At 44.9% G+C, this 20,127-nt stretch overlaps 1 protein-coding gene across 4 annotated transcripts in view; it reads right to left on the bottom strand.

Annotated features, from left to right (window-relative positions):
- The window catches only part of farp2 (FERM, RhoGEF and pleckstrin domain protein 2), an 86,617-nt gene that overhangs the window by 22,807 nt on the left and 43,683 nt on the right, over positions 1-20,127 (bottom strand). For 3 of the 4 annotated variants that reach the window (XM_029708268.1, XM_029708266.1, XM_029708265.1), the window contains exons 14-21: positions 9,256-9,449; positions 8,792-8,881; positions 8,454-8,587; positions 7,070-7,151; positions 6,547-6,784; positions 5,907-6,037; positions 3,719-3,787; positions 2,575-2,664 (exon numbers count right to left, since the gene is read on the bottom strand). In XM_029708268.1, coding sequence (XP_029564128.1) covers positions 2,575-2,664; positions 3,719-3,787; positions 5,907-6,037; positions 6,547-6,784; positions 7,070-7,151; positions 8,454-8,587; positions 8,792-8,881; positions 9,256-9,449 — 1,028 coding nt within the window. The remainder of the gene's footprint in view (positions 1-2,574; positions 2,665-3,718; positions 3,788-5,906; positions 6,038-6,546; positions 6,785-7,069; positions 7,152-8,453; positions 8,588-8,791; positions 8,882-9,255; positions 9,450-20,127) is intronic. The other variant, XM_029708267.1, reaches the window with a different exon arrangement.

Genomic DNA, 20,127 nt, shown 5'->3' with positions numbered 1-20,127 from the left:
CAGAAAACTGAACAACCATGACAGCTGAGGGGGTGATGATAAAATATTTCAGTAACTTGGGGATCAATTCAATCTGTAGCGTAGAAGATCTGCGTTGTAGCACGGTTGACATTTGAAAGGTAATTTTCTCTAGGAGCCGACATATGCAACGTTTACCGCGAACACAGTCTCCGCGAATGCGGTAACATTGCCTTTAAAGAAAGTAAATTGAGCTAGAATGCAGATCTTCTGCACTACGGATTGAATCGAGCTCTCAGAGTGGCCCATGAAGGTGATGGTTTTCTGAAACGTCCATTTTGTCGTCATGGGGCGACTTGCTGAATCAGATAGTTGCACATACACATGAGTAATAATTCAATCCAAAATAATAGGAAGGAAATAGTCATTCACAATACGGTTGCTAATTTCTAGGTTTTCCAGAAAACTCAGTTGAAAGATTGCCAGAATCAGGAGGGAAAGCAGGAATTCTGTAATCCTACAAGTAAGATATCTGAATTTTGCAACCCTAGTAAGTATTTTATTAGCAGCAGGTTACCACAGCTAGGTCAGGTTACCACAGCTAGGTCAGCTATACCACAGCTAGGTCAGCTATACCACAGCTAGGTCAGGTTACCATAGCCAGGTCAGGTTACCACAGCTAGGTCAGGTTACCACAGCTAGGTCAGGTTACCACAGCTAGGTCAGGTTACCACAGCTAGGTCAGGTTACCACAGCTAGGTCAGGTTACCATAGCTAGGTCAGGTTACCACAGCTAGGTCAGGTTACCATAGCTATACCACAGCTAGGTCAGGTTACCACAGCTATACCACAGCTAGTTCAGGTTACCACAGCTAGTTCAGGTTACCACAGCTAGGTCAGGTTACCACAGCTAGGTCAGGTTACCACAGCTAGGTCAGCTATACCACAGCTAGGTCAGCTATACCACAGCTAGGTCAGCTATACCACAGCTAGGTCAGCTATACCACAGCTAGGTCAGCTATACCACAGCTAGTTCAGGTTACCACAGCTAGGTCAGGTTACCACAGCTAGTTCAGGTTACCACAGCTAGGTCAGGTTACCACAGCTATACCACAGCTAGGTCAGGTTACGACAGCTATACCACAGCTAGGTCAGGTTACGACAGCTATACCACAGCTAGGTCAGGTTACCACAGCTATACCACAGCTAGGTCAGGTTACCACAGCTATACCACAGCTAGGTCAGCTATACCACAGCTAGGTCAGGTTACCACAGCTAGGTCAGGTTACCACAGCTATACCACAGCTAGGTCAGGTTACCACAGCTATACCACAGCTAGGTCAGGTTACCACAGCTAGGTCAGGTTACCACAGCTAGGTCAGGTTAACACAGCTAGGTCAGGTTACCACAGCTAGGTCAGGTTACCACAGCTAGGTCAGCTATACCACAGCTAGGTCAGCTATACCACAGCTAGTTCAGGTTACCACAGCTAGGTCAGGTTACCACAGCTAGGTCAGGTTACCACAGCTAGGTCAGGTTACCACAGCTAGTTCAGGTTACCACAGCTATACCACAGCTAGTTCAGGTTACCACAGCTATACCACAGCTAGTTCAGGTTACCACAGCTATACCACAGCTAGGTCAGGTTACCACAGCTAGGTCAGGTTACCACAGCTAGGTCAGGTTACCACAGCTATACCACAGCTAGGTCAGGTTACCACAGCTAGTTCAGGTTACCACAGCTAGGTCAGGTTACCACAGCTATACCACAGCTAGGTCAGGTTACCACAGCTAGTTCAGGTTACCACAGCTATACCACAACTAGGTCAGGTTACCACAGCTAGGTCAGGTTACCACAGCTAGTTCAGGTTAACACAGCTAGGTCAGGTTACCACAGCTAGGTCAGGTTACCACAGCTAGTTCAGGTTACCACAGCTAGTTCAGGTTACCACAGCTAGGTCAGGTTACCACAGCTAGGTCAGCTATACCACAGATAGTTCAGGTTACCACAGCTAGGTCAGGTTACCACAGCTAGGTCAGGTTACCACAGCTATACCACAGCTAGGTCAGGTTACTACAGCTAGGTCAGGTTACCACAGCTAGTTCAGGTTACCACAGCTATACCACAGCTAGGTCAGGTTACCACAGCTAGTTCAGGTTACCACAGCTAGGTCAGGTTACCACAGCTAGGTCAGGTTACCACAGCTATACCACAGCTAGGTCAGGTTACCACAGCTAGTTCAGGTTACCACAGCTAGGTCAGGTTACCACAGCTAGTTCAGGTTACCACAGCTATACCACAGCTAGGTCAGGTTACTACAGCTAGGTCAGGTTACCACAGCTAGGTCAGGTTACCACAGCTATACCACAGCTAGGTCAGGTTACTACAGCTAGGTCAGGTTACCACAGCTAGGTCAGGTTACCACAGCTATACCACAGCTAGGTCAGGTTACCACAGCTAGGTCAGGTCACCACAGCTAGTTCAGGTTACCACAGCTAGGTCAGGTTAACACAGCTAGGTCAGAGCCAGATTAACCTCAGAAGTCATGGCTAACAGGGTAAAGGTCAGGGGTCAACACAGGGCAGGCTAACGAACTGCAGGCAGCTTATACTCACGATCATGCCGTGCAGAGGCAGCTGGCCATGGACCTTGAACTGGTTGGTGGCCGTCACACCTTTACTTGTGTACAGGAGCTGGTCAGAGAACTGAGAGGAAAGACCGTATATAGACCATGAGATACACCATGACAAAAACTCTTGTTATCTTAATTAGGGTTGTCATGATACCAGTAACCTAATGTCGCAGGCGTAAAAGAAACGGCTGAAACTAGATCCCCTACGAAAAACTGTTCAAGCAATCCTGTAAATGTGGAGGAGTTAATATGGAGTGTTTGAAAGCATCAAATCTGATGCATTGTGGGTAAATGGTGACTGACTGATCGACAAATAATAAATGAGTCGTTATTTATGATGAAAGTTGATTTGTAGATCAGTCAGTAGGCAGTCTCCTGCATTGTCAGCTGTAATGTCGAACAAGCTCGTTGTTAACGTCCAAAAACGGAAGTTAACAGTCTCTTTCCATTTCCCTTGAAAACCGGAACATTTGGTTGCTGTGGACTCGGCAGAGGCTACGATAACAGTATGGCGATACTACGATACCAGATTTTCGAACGGCAGAAAATAACACCAAAAGCAGACTAAACTCTATAGTCCGTTAAAAACCTACTGTATGCAACATTTTGTGTGATATAGTTTGGAAAATAAATGTGACGGACGGTCAACACAAGGCTGTATTTTTTCTTCCCAACATTAGGACTGTTTTCCTCAAGATATGAAGTCCACTTCATGTTGTTTCCTTTCCTTTCTTACCTCCTAGTATGGCAATACCGGTACCATGATAACGCTAATCCTAATAGTTTATACTGAGGGACCACTAACTGGCATGAAACATCACATATCTGAAAACAGAGAGGAAAGATACACATCAATATATTTAACCATTATTTGTCGAGGTTTGTCTCATTGAGATTATCAACCCTACTGGTTTATAACAGTGTAAAGTAAGTCACTCTGGATAAGAGCCTGCTAAAATGACTAAAATGAAAAATATAAATAATACAGGAGACAAAGGAAAGACGGGAGAGCCATGAGATAAACTCACATTGTCTGAGTGATACTGATCATTTCTCTCAGCTTGTATAAAAAAAGATAGAAATTAACAAACAAAAGGGATTGTTGAAACTGAAACACTGTTACTCACCAGGAAAAACATCCTTTGCTGCAGCCCTTTTTTGGTCAGCTTGTACAGACAACCCTCTCGAATGAACTCCTGAAAACCAGAAAAGTAGATATTAAAAACTCAGTAAAACAAAGAAACGTTCTGTCACTGTCAACTGCGTTTATTTTCAGCAAACTTAACATGTGTAAATATTTGTATGAACATAAGATTCAACAACTGAGACATAAACTGAACAAGTTCCACAGACATGTGACTAACAGAAATGGAATAATGTGTCCCTGAACAAAGGTGGGGGGGGGGTCAAAATCAAAAGTAACAGTCAGTATCTGGTGTGGCCACCAGCTGCATTAAGTACTGCAGTGCATCTCCTCCTCGTGGACTGCACCAGATTTGCCAGTTCTTGCTGTGAGATGTTACCCCACTCTTCCTCCAAGGCACCTGCAAGTTCCTGGACATTTCTGGGGGGAATGGCCCAAGCCCTCACCCTCCGATCCAACAGGTCCCAGATGTGCTCAATGGGATTGAGATTCGGCCTCTTCGCTAGCCATGGCAGGACACTGACATTCCTGTCTTGCAGGAAATCACGCACAGAACGAGCAGTATGGCTGGTGGCATTGTCAGGTTGGAGGGTCATGTCAGGATGAGCCTGCAGGAAGGGTACCACATGAGGGAGGAGGATCTCTTCCCTGTAACGCACAGCGTTGAGATTGCCTGCAATGACAAGAAGCTCAGTCCGATGATGCTGTGACACACCACCCCAGACCATGACAGACCCTCCACCTCCAAATCGATCCCGCTCCAGAGTACAGGCCTCGGTGTAACGCTCATTCCTTCGACGATAAACGCGAATCCGACCATCACCCCTGGTGAGACAAAACCGTGACTTGTCAGTGAAGAGCACTTTTTACTAGTCCGGTCTGGTCCAGCGATGGTGGGTTTGTGCCCATAGGCGACGTTGTTGCCAGTGATGTCTGGGGAGGACCTGCCTTACAACAGGCCTACAAGCCCTCAGTCCAGCCTCTCTCAGCCTATTGCGGACAGTCTGAGCACTGATGGAGGGATTGTGCGTTCCTGGTGTAACTCGGGCAGTTGCTGTTGCCATCCTGTACCTGTTCTGTAGGTGTGATGTTCGGATGTACCGATCCTGTGCAGGTGTTGTTACACGTGGTCTGCCACTGCGAGGACAGCTGTCCGTCCTGTCTCCCTGTAGCGCTGTCTTCGGTGTCTCACAGTACGGACATTGCAATTCATTGCCCTGGCCACATCTGCAGTCCTCATGCCTCATTGCAGCATGCCTAAGGCACATTCACACAGATCAGCAGGGACCCTGGGCATCTTTCTTTTGGTGTTTTTCAGAGTCAGTAGAAAGGTCTCTTTAGTGTCCTAAGTTTTCATAACTGTGACCTTAATTGCCTACCATCTGTAAGCTGTTAGTGTCTTAACGACCGTTCCACAGGTGCATGTTCATTCATTATTTATGGTTCATTGAACAAGCATGGGAAACAGTGTTTGAACTCTTTACAAAGAAGATCTGTGAAGTTATTTGGATTTTTTAAGAATTATCTTTGAAAGTCAGGGTTTTGAAAAAGAGACGTTTCTTTTTTGCTGAGTTTATTATTATCCTGCATCGCCCCAGTCTACCTCCCCTGAATACTGCTCTCACCCTGACCACTGATGGAAAAATAGTTCTACTTTATTTGTGAGTGCTGGATGTCTTCTTCAAAGCGGTCAGATTACTCCTACTACAGCACCCAAAGACTCATTCACCGTACAGAACTTAGTAAGAGTTGAGCATATTGTGCATTTTGTGCAATGATGTAGTCAAGTCACTAAGTGTTCAAGTCTCTAGCGTTTGTTCAAGTCCATCTCCTGGACTCGAGTACTGCTGCCCAGTCTCCATCTACGAGGTAATAGACTCACCCCTGCCAGGCGCAGCAAGGTTCTACGAGGTAATAGACTCACCCCTGCCAGGCGCAGCGAGGTTCTACGAGGTACTAGACTCACCCTGCCGGGCGCAGTGAGGTTCTACGAGGTACTAGACTCACCCTGCCGGGCGCAGTGAGGTTCTACGAGGTACTAGACTCACCCTGCCGGGCGCAGTGAGGTTCTACGAGGTACTAGACTCACCCCGCTGGGCGCAGTGAGGTTCTACGAGGTACTAGACTCACCCCGCCGGGCGCAGTGAGGTTCTACGAGGTATTAGACTCACCCTTCCGGGCGCAGTGAGGTTCTCGATGCCGATCAGGTCTCTCTGGAGCTCAGACAGCTTCTGGAAGTTCTCCAGGCGGATCAAACTACTCTGGAGCTGAGTGGCCATCTCTGCCACCTCTTTCAGGGCCTCTGTAGACAAGGAGGGAGAAAGGGATAAGGATACATACAGGAGGGGAAAGAATCCATACAGGAGGGTTGAGGATCCACACAGGAGGGATACAAACATCAGGGAAGATGACAAGATGGTGGCTGCTTAGCTCGGCCCATGATTACCAACCCATTCTGAACATTTTCTCCCTGCTGAACATTACCCAGGTCTCTTAAGTAGAAATGAGCAGGAGAGCTTAGGTATCTGACTCATAGAAATATAATCCATATAAAAAGGATTGGCACCTCTAACCCTGGCAATTTCAGTGGTAAACTCACGGGTACACTCGCAATGGCTCCCAGTCCACCCATTATGCCATCTTTAACTTAAAAGGGCACGCCCATTCTCTGGATTCTATTACTATGATCTGACTGTCAATGTGACAGCTCTCTATGGTCCCCTGACGGACCTCCCACCCATCAGCCACGTAGCATTCTCAATGTGACAGCTCAGAGGGACCTCCCACCCATCAGCCACGTAGCATTCTCACCTCTGCAGTTGTTGTGGTCGGGGTGGTCTGGGCTGTAGTGTTTACACAGTCTCTCTAGGATCAGTTTGTAGTGCATGAGGCGTTGGATGGGCTTCAGCAGGAACGTGTTGAGAGGCAGGTAACACACCTTCTGAAGCTCAAACTCTTTATAAACCGTCTCCAGCTTCTTCAGACGCTTGGTGGCCTTCTCCAGCTCGGTCAGCACCTCGTCGTGTTTCTGCAGGTAGCTGGTGAACTCCTGGGGAGAGAAGCGGGAACAACAAGCAGGGATCCCTTTATAAAACATGGTAATGGTCTAAGTTAGTGTGGACGCCGTGTAAAAAAAAAAAAAAAAAAAATCACTTCCCTTTTGTAACTTAATGTAAACAGATGCAGTGCTAAGCTTACACATGACAACGGAGTTAAGACGGTTTATCCCATCACTTTCCATCCCTGTTTTGTACAGCAGCAGTCTCCCATCTGACTATAGTGTGTAGCAGTAACCCGCCTGAACAACCAGGTGGTGACAGGAAGCCAGTCTCACCTTGAGAGCACACATGTTCCTCAGCATGACGTCGCCAATCCTCTGGTAGTCTCCCTTCACATGAGCGTTAGATCGTCCCTCCCTGGTCACAAACAACCCCCCCCCCAAAAAAAACAAATTATACTTTTGACTACATACTGTAGCTTTGACAGTAAAAAAAAAAAAAAAGGTCTCAACTTTTTAAAATTAAATAAGGATTGCTGCGTTCCATTTTTCAGTGTTTGCCGTACTCTTCCATTTCTCAGAAGGCTTAGTATAACATAGATCTTGTCTTTTGATAAGATTACCACAGCATTAGCCTGTTTTATATATGTAGATTACCACAGCATTAGTCTGTTTTATATGTAGATTACCACAGCATTAGCCTGTTTTATATATGTAGATTACCACAGCATTAGTCTGTTTTATATATGTAGATTACCACAGCATTAGTCTAATGTTTTGCATATGTAGATTACCACAGCATTAGTCTGTTTTATATATGTAGATTACCACAGCATTAGTCTAATGTTTTGTATATGTAGATTAGCCTGTTTTATATATGTAGATTACCACAGCATTAGTCTGTTTTATATATGTAGATTACCACAGCATTAGTCTAATGTTTTGCATATGTAGATTACCACAGCATTAGTCTGTTTTATATATGTAGATTACCACAGCATTAGTCTAATGTTTTGCATATGTAGATTACCACAGCATTAGTCTAATGTTTTGTATATGTAGATTAGCCTGTTTTATATATGTAGATTACCACAGCATTAGTCTGTTTTATATATGTAGATTACCACAGCATTAGTCTAATGTTTTGCATATGTAGATTACCACAGCATTAGTCTAATGTTTTGCATATGTAGATTACCACAGCATTAGTCTGTTTTATATATGTAGATTACCACAGCATTAGTCTAATGTTTTGCATATGTAGATTACCACAGCATTAGTCTAATGTTTTGTATATGTAGATTAGCCTGTTTTATATATGTAGATTACCACAGCATTAGTCTGTTTTATATATGTAGATTACCACAGCATTAGTCTAATGTTTTGCATATGTAGATTACCACAGCATTAGTCTAATGTTTTGCATATGTAGATTACCACAGCATTAGTCTGTTTTATATATGTAGAGTACCACAGCATTAGTCTAATGTTTTGCATATGTAGATTACCACAGCATTAGTCTAATGTTTTGCATATGTAGATTACCACAGCATTAGTCTAATGTTTTGTATATGTAGATTAGCCTGTTTTATATATGTAGATTACCACAGCATGAGTCTGTTTTGTATATGTAGATTAGCCTGTTTTATATATGTAGATTACCACAGCATGAGTCTAATGTGTTGTATATGTAGATAAATGTGAGCAGAGCAGCACTGACCATAAAGCTAGTCTCTGGTCGATCTCCTTGAGGAATCCCCGGTGGAACTCGTAAATGGGGTCGATGTTGGAGAACAGCAGGGCCATCAGACCCTCTGGCATGGCGTTTTCTTTGATCACAGCACTGCGGAACCACTGACAGGAGACAAGAGAAAAAAGGACACGCACATTTTAGCATTAGAACACAAGCCTTGTTCCAGATCTGTTTGCGCTGGGCAGCATATTCTTATGAAAAGACGGCACAAACTGATCTGGGACCAGGCTACCGCAGCAACAACAAAAAATAACATAAATCTGTACACAGCCATAGATGAAACACACAGTGCGTGTATCGCTCACCACTGTGATGACCTCTAGGTCTTTCAGGTAGGTCCTCTCTGTGGTTAGAATCTCTTTGGCAATGAAGTAGGCCTTGTCGGTGGGATATCGCTGAGGAACGAGACCATCAGGTCATGTCAACACTGGATACACACAGCATTCAGCTAATAATCAAAACAGCTTTATGGAAAATATGGCTCATAAGATTAAAATAAAAGTGAATTTGACCCTGATAAATTTCATGCAACATTACTGTGTAAAGCACAGGCTTTCAAAAACAACGTGTATGGAACTCTAGAGACGATTTAAAATCTATTTATTTTAAGAGGAAAGGACAGTTTGTTATCTCTTACAATTATGATTTAACAAAAATTCACACCCAATCACCATGTAAAAAAAAAAATGATCCACCTAAAACAAAATGTGATTGAATGATCGGTTGATTAATGAATCAACTGACAGATCAATAGAGGCAGGCAGTGTACCTTCCTCCTGCCCTCCTCCTCCTCCTCCTCTAGCCTGTTGGTGCCCACCTCACTCAGGATGGGGCTCTGTAGGGGCGAAGGGACCTGGCCCGCCCCCGGGAGACTCAGCGTAGACATCTGGAAGGAGGGGGACAGGCAGAGGGGAGAGCTCTTGGAGCTGAACGGGGAGAGCTGGGGGCTGTCCATAGAGGACCCTGGGAGAGGGGAAAGAGCAACAACAAAAAACACGTCAAACTATGAATTACATTTCAAAATGTGTCTATACAAATTCAAAATTATTGAATTCATATTCCATCTCTGCTGCACACTATATATACACACACACAGATGCATGTGGACACCCCTTCAAATTAGTGGCTTCAGCTATTTCAGCCACTCCCGTTGCTGACAGGTAAAAATCGAGCACACAGCCATGCAATTTCCAGATAAAAACATTGGCAGTACTGAACAGCTCAGTGACTTTCAACATGGCCCCATCAATACAATGCCACCTTTCCAACAAGTCAGTTAGTCAAATTTCTGCCCTGCCAGAGCTGCCCCAGTCAACTCTAAGTGCTGTTATTGTGAAGTGAAAACGTCTATGAGCAACAACGACTCAGCCGCGAAGTTGTAGGCCACACAAGATCACAGAACGGGACCACCGAAAGCTGAATGGCGTAGCGTGTGAAAATCATCTGTCCTCGATTGCAACACTCACTACCGAGATCCAAACTGCCTCTGGCAGCAACGTCAGCACAAGAACTGTTCGTCAGGAGCTTCTTGAAATGGGTTCCCATGGCCGAGCAGCCGCACACAAGCCTAAGATCCCCATGGGTAATGTCAAGTGTGGGCTAGAGTCTCTGTAAAGCTTGCACCATTGGACTCTGGAGCAGTGGAAACCTACTCTGGAGTGATGAATCACGCTTCACCATCTGACAGTCTGACGGATGAATCTGGGTTTGGCGTCTGCCAGGAAAACGCTACCTGACCCAATGCATAGTGCCAACTGTAAAGTTTGGTGGAGGAGGAATAATGGTCTGGGGGTGTTTTTCATGGTTTGGGCTCCTTAGTTCCAGTGAAGGGAGATCTTGAAGGCCCTTTCCTGTTTCAGCATGACAATGCCCCCGTGCACATAGCGAGGTCCATACAGAAATGGTTTGTCGAGATCGGTGTGGAAGGACTTGACTTGTCTGCACAGAGCCCTGACCTCAACCCCATCGAAGACCTTTGGGATGGATTGGAACGCTGACTGTGAGCCAGGCCTAATCTCCCAACATCAGTGCTCAACCTCACTAATGCTGTTGTGGCTGAATGGAAGCAAGTCCCCACAGTAATGTTCCAACGTCTAGTGGAAAGTTTTCCCAGAAGAGTGGAGGCTGTTATAGCAGCAAAGGGTGGACCAACTCCATATTAATGCCCATGATTTTAGAAGGAGATGTTCTACGAGCAGGTGTCCACATACTTTTGGTAATGTAGTGAATATATCAAACCCATGTATGAGACAGACAACACTTAAGGAGTACCGCATCATCTCTCTGTTATCTCAAAGAAAATATTTCTCTCTACACACAGCATGAGTGAAAACAACACACGAGAACATGACATTAAAATAAGCTTGTATATTTGTAAATGAATCCCACAGGAGGCAGCTGCTTAGGGGAACAGGAGGGAACTGCTCTATTACTGTACAAGCCTCTGCTTTGGAAAAGGTGGGAGGAACATCCAGGCAACAACAGAAAAACACAGTAGAGGGAAAGGCCACTTCATTCAGGAAATAGATACAGAACCATGGGTCAAGGATACATTTGGACCTATTTGAAAAAAAAATACAAATAGGATTAAATATGTTAATAAAAAGTTATTATTGCTCATCCAAACTGTATTATCCCCATGACAGAACCATAAAGAAACAGACTGTTACTGTATGACAATGTCCCGTGTCCTTCAATAGAAACAGGCTGAAGGGTTCTTCAAACAAATCTTTCAATGCTCTCACACACACACACTCTCGTTACAGTCCCACATGCTCTCACACACACACACACACACTCACACACACACACACACTCGTTACAGTCCCACATGCTCTCACTCACTCACACACACACACACACACACGTTACAGTCCCACATGCTCTCTCACTCACACACACACACACACACACGCTCTCGTTACAGTCCCACATGCTCTCACACACACACACACACACACACTCGTTACAGTCCCACATGCTCTCTCACTCACACACACACACACACACACGCTCTCGTTACAGTCCCACATGCTCTCACACACACACACACGCTCTCGTTACAGTCCCACATGCTCTCACACACACACACACACACTCGTTACAGTCCCACATGCTCTCTCTCTCTCTCACACACACACACACACACACACACACACACACTCGTTACAGTCCCACATGCTCTCTCTCTCTCTCTCTCACACACACGGTTTGACATGAATAGAGAAAGATAATGGCCCCCACATTTTTTCTCTCAAGCCATTGTTTTCAGAGCTGCAGTCCCCTAGAATGATTTATCACCAGCTCTTATATGAAGCTAATTACATTAGAGAACTGAAGCTGCTTCACAAATGGCACCCTATTCCCTATGGGCCCGAGTCAAAAGTAGTGCACCCTATTCCCTATGGGCCCCAGTCAAAAGTAGTGCACCTTATTCCCTATGGGCCCCAGTCAAAAGTAGTGCACCCTATTCCCTATGGGCCCCAGTCAAAAGTAGTGCACCAAATACAGAATAGGGTGCCATTTGGGAAGCACCCAGTCTGCAGTGTGATGATTCCCTATTGGAGGAGTCTGCAGTGTGATGATTCCCTATTGGAGGAGTCTGCAGTGTGATGATTCCCTATTGGAGGAGTCTGCAGTGTGATGATTCCCTATTGGAGGAGTCTGCAGTGTGATGATTCCCTATTGGAGGAGTCTGCAGTGTGATGATTCCCTATTGGAGGAGTCTGCAGTGTGATGATTCCCTATTGGAGGAGTCTGCAGTGTGATGATTCCCTATTGGAGGAGTCTGCAGTGTGATGATTCCCTATTGGAGGAGTCTGCAGTGTGATGATTCCCTATTGGAGGAGTCTGCAGTGTGATGATTCCCTATTGGAGGAGTCTGCAGTGTGATGATTCCCTATTGGAGGAGTCTGCAGTGTGATGATTCCCTATTGGAGGAGTCTGCAGTGTGATGATTCCCTATTGGAGGAGTCTGCAGTGTGATGATCCTCTATTGGAGGAGTCTGCAGTGTGATGATTCCCTATTGGAGGAGTCTGCAGTGTGATGATTCCCTATTGGAGGAGTCTGCAGTGTGATGATCCTCTATTGGAGGAAGTGGAGAGAATCAAACTCCACACCAGCTAGACGTTTTGGCTGTACTCTTCCTGACAGAGCCACAGAAAGTCAGAGCCGTTCTCCCATTTCTCACAGAAGAGAAGCAGAACAACAGACCAGGAAGAAGAGAGAGAGAAAAAAAAGATTCCTCTCCGACCTGGAAACAGTTCCCTGAGTCACGGCTCGGAACAGCCCGGCGGCGGCCTGGCAGACAGGCGGTGGTTTATAGTTGAACTGTTTTACAGCCCCACGGGGGACAACACAGGACGGGCGGAGACTGAGGAGATAGATAGCACAGCCTGCAGTCTCTCTACACAGAAGGGGAGATAGCACAGTCTACAGCAGGGTTTCTTAACTGGCGGCCCACGGGTGGTTTTATTGTTGGACATAAAGACTGTACAACACCAGGAAATCGGCTCCAAGTGATTTTAATTTTGGAAATCTGTTCCCAAATATTCCCGCACACAGAGAGACATGATCGTATACTAATGTAAACAAGGTTTGAAATGATTGTTTTGGTCAGACATATTTGTTTGGACTTCTTGAGGTCAACTTCAGTCTACCACTTATTTGTAATTATGTTCCGGCCCCTGAGCATCCACTCAAGAAAAAAGATATATAAAATTGGCCCGTGGCTGAATCTAGTTGATGATCCCTGGTCTACAGTCTCTACAGATGGAGAGGAGTGGGGGGGGGCAGTCACAGGAAGGGGGGAGTGGAGATGGACAGTCCAGTCACAGGAAGGGGGGAGTGGGGATGGACAGTCCAGTCACAGGAAGGGGGGAGTGGGGATGGACAGTCCAGTCACAGGAAGGGGGGAGTGGGGATGGACAGTCCAGTCACAGGAAGGGGGGAGTTGGGATGAACAGTCCAGTCACAGGAAGGGGGGAGTTGGGATGAACAGTCCAGTCACAGGAAGGGGGGAGTTGGGATGGACAGTCCAGTCACAGGAAGGGGGGAGTGGGGATGGACAGTCCAGTCACAGGAAGGGGGGAGTGGGGATGAACAGTCCAGTCACAGGAAGGGGGGAGTGGGGATGAACAGTCCAGTCACAGGAAGGGGGGAGTGGGGATGAACAGTCCAGTCACAGGAAGGGGGGAGTTGGGATGGACCGTCCAGTCACAGGAAGGGGGGAGTTGGGATGGACAGTCCAGTCACAGGAAGGGGGGAGTTGGGATGGACCGTCCAGTCACAGGAAGGGGGGAGTTGGGATGGACAGTCCAGTCACAGGAAGGGGGGAGTGGGGATGGACCGTCCAGTCACAGGAAGGGGGGAGTTGGGATGGACCGTCCAGTCACAGGAAGGGGGGAGTTGGGATGGACAGTCCAGTCACAGGAAGGGGGGGGAGTTGGGATGGACAGTCCAGTCACAGGAAGGGGGGAGTGGGGATGGACCGTCCAGTCACAGGAAGGGGGGGAGTTGGGATGGACAGTCCAGTCACAGGAAGGGGGGGGGGAGTTGGGGTTTGCTGTGTGGAATGACTTGGCAGAGAGCCTGTCTAAACAGGGAGCATGTGCACACACACACAAGCTGTGGAATGTAGTATTTGAGGAGCACCCCTAGGGCTCTGGTTAACAGTAGTGCACTATATAGGAAATAGGGGGCTACTTGGAACACAGCCTAGATTAAAACAAGGAGCATGTGTTTTGTATTCTCTAATTCTAAACAAAGCAGACAGCTCCTGCATTTTAAGCCCCAGATAAAGCCCTAATCCTAAACGACATGCTCTGGCCAGGCACAGTGGTTACACAAAACCATAGGAATGATAGTGACATGTAACATTAAAAAAATGTTAGCAATTTACGAAAGTATATAGAATTGAATATCAAATATCTCCCCCAACCTAGATACTGTTATGAATGTATTTTTTGACCTAGTAACCAGAGGGACCTATTGAGATTGTGGTGTACTTCTCTAACTAAAGGTGTACTGGACCAGGTAACCACCTGAGTGTGAGAGTGTGGTCCACAGCGCTAGTGTCTAACTAAACACTGCAACGTAAGAGGGTTCAGCTGCTTGAGGGTTAGAGGGTTTCAGGTAGGGTTAAGGTGGAGCGAGGACAAGGTGAATTGGTCCATCCAAAATGCATCTCTCTAAAGCCTCTAGCGTGCAGATGCCACTTCTAGCATTCCTCCTCCTGGACAAGGTGAAGAATCAGCAAGTCAGTCTCAGTGGGATGAAAAAACAGGTTTTAGCTGTAGCTAAAAATCCATCACTTTAAACAGTATTAAAATCAACACTTTGTTGTCGGGACCATCTGTTTATGCAATCTTGTGTTTCAAATGTTCATTTAACAATATCCACACTAACATGGAAAAGAATTCTCCAGTTGATGACTGTCAAATTCAGTAGAGGATTATTCAAATTCCAAAAGCCACAGAATTGATCACCAAAACGTCTCCTGCACATGATTCTCTGCTTCCTTGATTGAAAGTAAAATCAACAAAATGTCTAAAATAAATTTTAAGTCTGACATTTAAAAAAAAGGTACCCAAAAGTGATTACTTTATTCTTAAGAGGAGAAAAACAACATACAAAACCGTAAGAGTACACTTTGTTTAGAATCAGTAACCATACATGTTCATTAAGAAATGTGTGTTGCATTATTTGATGCCATTATAAGTGCCAGTTGCAAGCTACAGTAGATCAAAAGCTAGGTGAATAATTGTCTCTTAGTACACCATGCACTTGATTCAAGAGAGGGGGGGGGTGAATCTGCAGGCCACGAATTAAAGCTAAAATGTTCTAACAGAGGCCAACAACCGCAGGTCAAACATCTATGAGTGGAAATGCAAAGGTCTCCATCTGTGCATTTGTTTTTTTGTGTGTGTGTGTGTTTTCTGGGTATTTGAACTTTGACCCCGACTCCCTGTAGGAGGCTCAGAGGACTGCTGTTTTACTCACTTGTGATGGTAGAGAGCGAGGCTCCGCAAGCGCACTTCTATGAACCCTTTTACGAGGGGGAGGAGGGGAACGTGAACGTGTAAGTTCTAAGCATTTGACCAAAATGACAATGAGAACCTGGGTTGTAGAGTTTTTAGAAAAGACAAACTATGTAGCGTAGCTGTTTCACTCAACAGGTGAAATATTAGTTGGTTTTCTTGATCGCCAAGTGGTTTAAAAAAAATTAAATTAAAAAAAGTACCCGGTCCCCCCCACATTTTTACATTCATGTAGAAATCACTCAAATATACTCCCCCAACCCCATTTTGACATTCATGAAGAAAATCACACAAATATTTAAAAATTCACCTCTAAGCGTCAGCGATCCATTATATGAATACATATTAAGTGAATGAGTCAAACAATAAGGCTTAAGGAATTGAGCAACATTAGTCAAAACAGTACAACTTAAGGTCCATAGACTACAGCCGGTTTAGAATGGCCACGCCGACAACGTGAATTAAAAAAAAATATCTATATATATATATATATATATATATATTTTTTTTAAATCGGTCAATGTGCCACTTGAGCAAAGCACTTCAAACCCCAAGTCTGCTCTGGATAAGAGCGTCTGCTGAATGACATAAAAACGTGTAAATAACCTTCAGAGTGAGCAGACTCTACCGTGCTACAGAAGACAAATAGATTGTGTTCTAAACGCACTGAAACAGAACAGTTTGCGTTGCAGAACGCCAAGTCAGAGGCCAAGTCAGAGGCCAAGTCAGAGGCCAAGTCAGAGGCCAAGTCAGGGGCCTTTGGGAAGATTAAAGCTAGCTACTTCAAATGACAGGAAATTTAAAAAAAAATGGGACTTGGGGAGTTTAGATTGATGATGTAATTTCCTCCTCATGACAAAGTAGAGAAACACTCCACTGACTCCATTTCCATGGTTACGCCCCAAACGGCACCCTATTCCCCATGTAGTGCACTACTTTTGACCAAGGCCCATCGTGCACTAAGTAGGGAATAGGGTGCCATTTGGGACTCATCCCTATGTCGATTCAACAGGACTTTATTTACCATGGCACCTAGTCAATTGTTTCTCCACACTGTTCCACTGTTCCCTACTCCGATCCAAACAGAAACCCAACACATAACTGTGGCTTGGACGTCAACACCACAATACGTCACTGGACCCACTATGGTAACGGCTACGGCTGCATACCAGTTCATTCATCAAATTATAAAAGAAAAAAATAAAAAAATTAACTGCTAAGACGAATCTCAAAATGGCAGGTTATATAAAAGTGACAAGATTAAGGACCAAAGTGAGAAAAGTCCCTTGTTGTTACTGCGGCTGTTAGTGTTATTCTCTTGAAGTGCCTCAGACGCCGCTACAGGAAGTGATTATAGACTGTGTATAAAACCTCATGCAACATGTTTACAGTAAACGATCAGATGAAGTAACAGATACATGGAGCTTTTAAAAATCACTTCCAGCACAATGATATGGTGACAATAGTAAAACTTCATTTTCATCACTCTGTTCAAGAACTTCATTGATTCCCCATGATTTTCACTGAAAGAATATAAACCAGGTTAAGTATAAATGCTTCTTACGGTTTACTGAGGGCTTCTATCTTTACTTATAGTACATTAAGACATCTAAACAGTTTGTAATCTATTGGCATACTAGCTGCTGTTATTACTGAAGCAGAAACGTCATATATTTTGTTACATGGGTTTGTTAAACGTACATTCACGTTGTTGGCTGTGGTGTGTATAATATTGCCTCAGCAGTACACTGCCTACATTCTTTAAACTGAAATCTACACCGACTCAAATCTACAATGTGCTTGTGTCTTGTTTCATTCGTCTACGTCTTTACTTCATCAATCTCAACAGGACGTAAAAACCTCTGCGATATGAAGGCCTAGGAAGTGGGTTAACTGCCTTGTTCAGGGGCAGAACGACAGAACGATATAGCCTAATACTCTTAACCCAGTACACCTAACATGAACCCCAGACTGAGGCTGTGTGTTACTCAAGACAGACGTGGTAACGGACAGGAGAGTCAAGGTTATTATGGACCAGCAGATGTCTAAATGGAACAAAATCTTCAAGGAAAGTAGTAGCATGATATAAAGGCTCTAGAAAAACACATATTGTAGTGTCTTTATAGGAGGGCCCTGGTCAAAAGTAGTGCACTATGTAGGGAATAGGGTGCCATATGGCCCTGGTCAAAAGTAGTGCACTATGTAGGGAATAGGGTGCCATATGGCCCTGGTCTAAAGTAGTGCACTATGTAGGGAATAGGGTTCCATAGGGCTCTGGTCTAAAGTAGTGCACTATGTAGGGAATAGGGTGCCATATGGCCCTGGTCAAAAGTAGTGCACTATGTAGGGAATAGGGTGCCATATGGCCCTGGTCAAAAGTAGTGCACTATGTAGGGAATAGGGTGCCATATGGCCCTGGTCTAAAGTCGTGCACTATGTAGGGAATAGGGTGCCATATGGCCCTGGTCAAAAGTAGTGCACTATGTAGGGAATAGGGTGCCATATGGCCCTGGTCAAAAGTAGTGCACTATGTAGGGAATAGGGTGCCATATGGCCCTGGTCTAAAGTAGTGCACTATGTAGGGAATAGGGTGCCATATGGCCCTGGTCAAAAGTAGTGCACTATGTAGGGAATAGGGTGCCATATGGCCCTGGTCAAAAGTAGTGCACTATGTAGGGAATAGGGTGCCATATGGCCCTGGTCTAAAGTCGTGCACTATGTAGGGAATAGGGTGCCATATGGCCCTGGTCAAAAGTAGTGCACTATGTAGGGAATAGGGTGCCATATGGCCCTGGTCTAAAGTCGTGCACTATGTAGGGAATAGGGTGCCATATGGCTCTGGTCAAAAGTCGTGCACTATGTAGGGAATAGGGTGCCATATGGCCCTGGTCAAAAGTCGTGCACTATGTAGGGAATAGGGTGCCATATGGCTCTGGTCAAAAGTAGTGCACTATGTAGGGAATAGGGTGCCATAGGGCCCTGGTCAAAAGTAGTGCACTATGTAGGGAATAGGGTGCCATATGGCTCTGGTCTAAAGTAGTGCACTATGTAGGGAATAGGGTGCCATATGGCTCTGGTCAAAAGTAGTGCACTATGTAGGGAATAGGGTGCCATATGGCCCTGGTCAAAAGTAGTGCACTATGTAGGGAATAGGGTGCCATATGGCCCTGGTCTAAAGTAGTGCACTATGTAGGAAATAGGGTGCCATATGGCCCTGGTCAAAAGTAGTGCACTATGTAGGGAATAGGGTGCCATATGGCCCTGGTCAAAAGTAGTGCACTATGTAGGGAATAGGGTGCCATATGGCCCTGGTCAAAAGTCGTGCACTATGTAGGGAATAGGGTGCCATATGGCTCTGGTCAAAAGTCGTGCACTATGTAGGGAATAGGGTGCCATATGGCCCTGGTCAAAAGTCGTGCACTATGTAGGGAATAGGGTGCCATATGGCCCTGGTCAAAAGTCGTGCACTATGTAGGGAATAGGGTGCCATATGGCTCTGGTCAAAAGTCGTGCACTATGTAGGAAATAGGGTGCCATATGGCTCTGGTCAAAAGTCGTGCACTATGTAGGAAATAGGGTGCCATATGGCTCTGGTCAAAAGTCGTGCACTATGTAGGGAATAGGGTGCCATATGGCTCTGGTCAAAAGTCGTGCACTATGTAGGAAATAGGGTGCCATATGGCTCTGGTCAAAAGTCGTGCACTATGTAGGGAATAGGGTGCCATATGGCTCTGGTCAAAAGTCGTGCACTATGTAGGAAATAGGGTGCCATATGGCTCTGGTCAAAAGTCGTGCACTATGTAGGGAATATGGGGTCATTTGGGATGCAGTTAATGTTGAATTTCTAACTTTAGCAGCAGTCTGCTATATATCTGTACGTTATAACAGTCCCCGAGGCCTGTATAACCTCTTTCAGACTGAGAATACACTGACATACTACTAGACTATGTTACACCAATGAAGGATCAGCATTGATTTCGTTACTACCCCTGAGATCTGAGTGGTAAGACAAATATTCATCTTTGACTCACAAAAAGCATCTGACAAATCACAGATTGTTGCCTACTATTTTAAATGTAAATTTAAGACGTTTTATTTTAAGTAAAATACTATACGTTAGGAAAAGTGCTGTTAAAAATTAAAAATCTAATTTACTTTTAGGGGTGTTAAATTTAGACAAAGAACGCATATATTCAAGTCAAAGAGACGGCTAGAGTCTGAATCCCCTGAATCAAAATCGATTATATTTAAAATGATATATTTAAAATCAAAGCTGTATTAAGTCTGAACCTACATCCATGTAGGTTACAAGATTGAACCTCAACAATGGTGAAGTAATATATTCTTCAGAACGCCAGACAATCAATACTAAATCAGCTGTAGAAATATTCTCCTCCCAACATTCACGTCGCAAATACATTTTTATGTCTTATTCTGAATAGGCACCACGTGTCTTGAAAACATAAGAAATATTTTCCTTAAAAAAAAATAATAAAAAAAGTAAACGATTAAGGAATCGAAATGCAAAGCACCTAACACTATACAGCTGTGACAGAAGGCCAAATCAAAGCACCTAACACTATACAGCTGTGACAGAAGGCCA

This window comes from Salmo trutta, chromosome 22, assembly GCF_901001165.1.
Source record: "Salmo trutta chromosome 22, fSalTru1.1, whole genome shotgun sequence".
Taxonomy (NCBI): domain Eukaryota; kingdom Metazoa; phylum Chordata; class Actinopteri; order Salmoniformes; family Salmonidae; genus Salmo; species Salmo trutta.
Note: the sequence above shows the minus strand (reverse complement) of the source record. Positions and strands in the feature narration are given on the sequence as shown.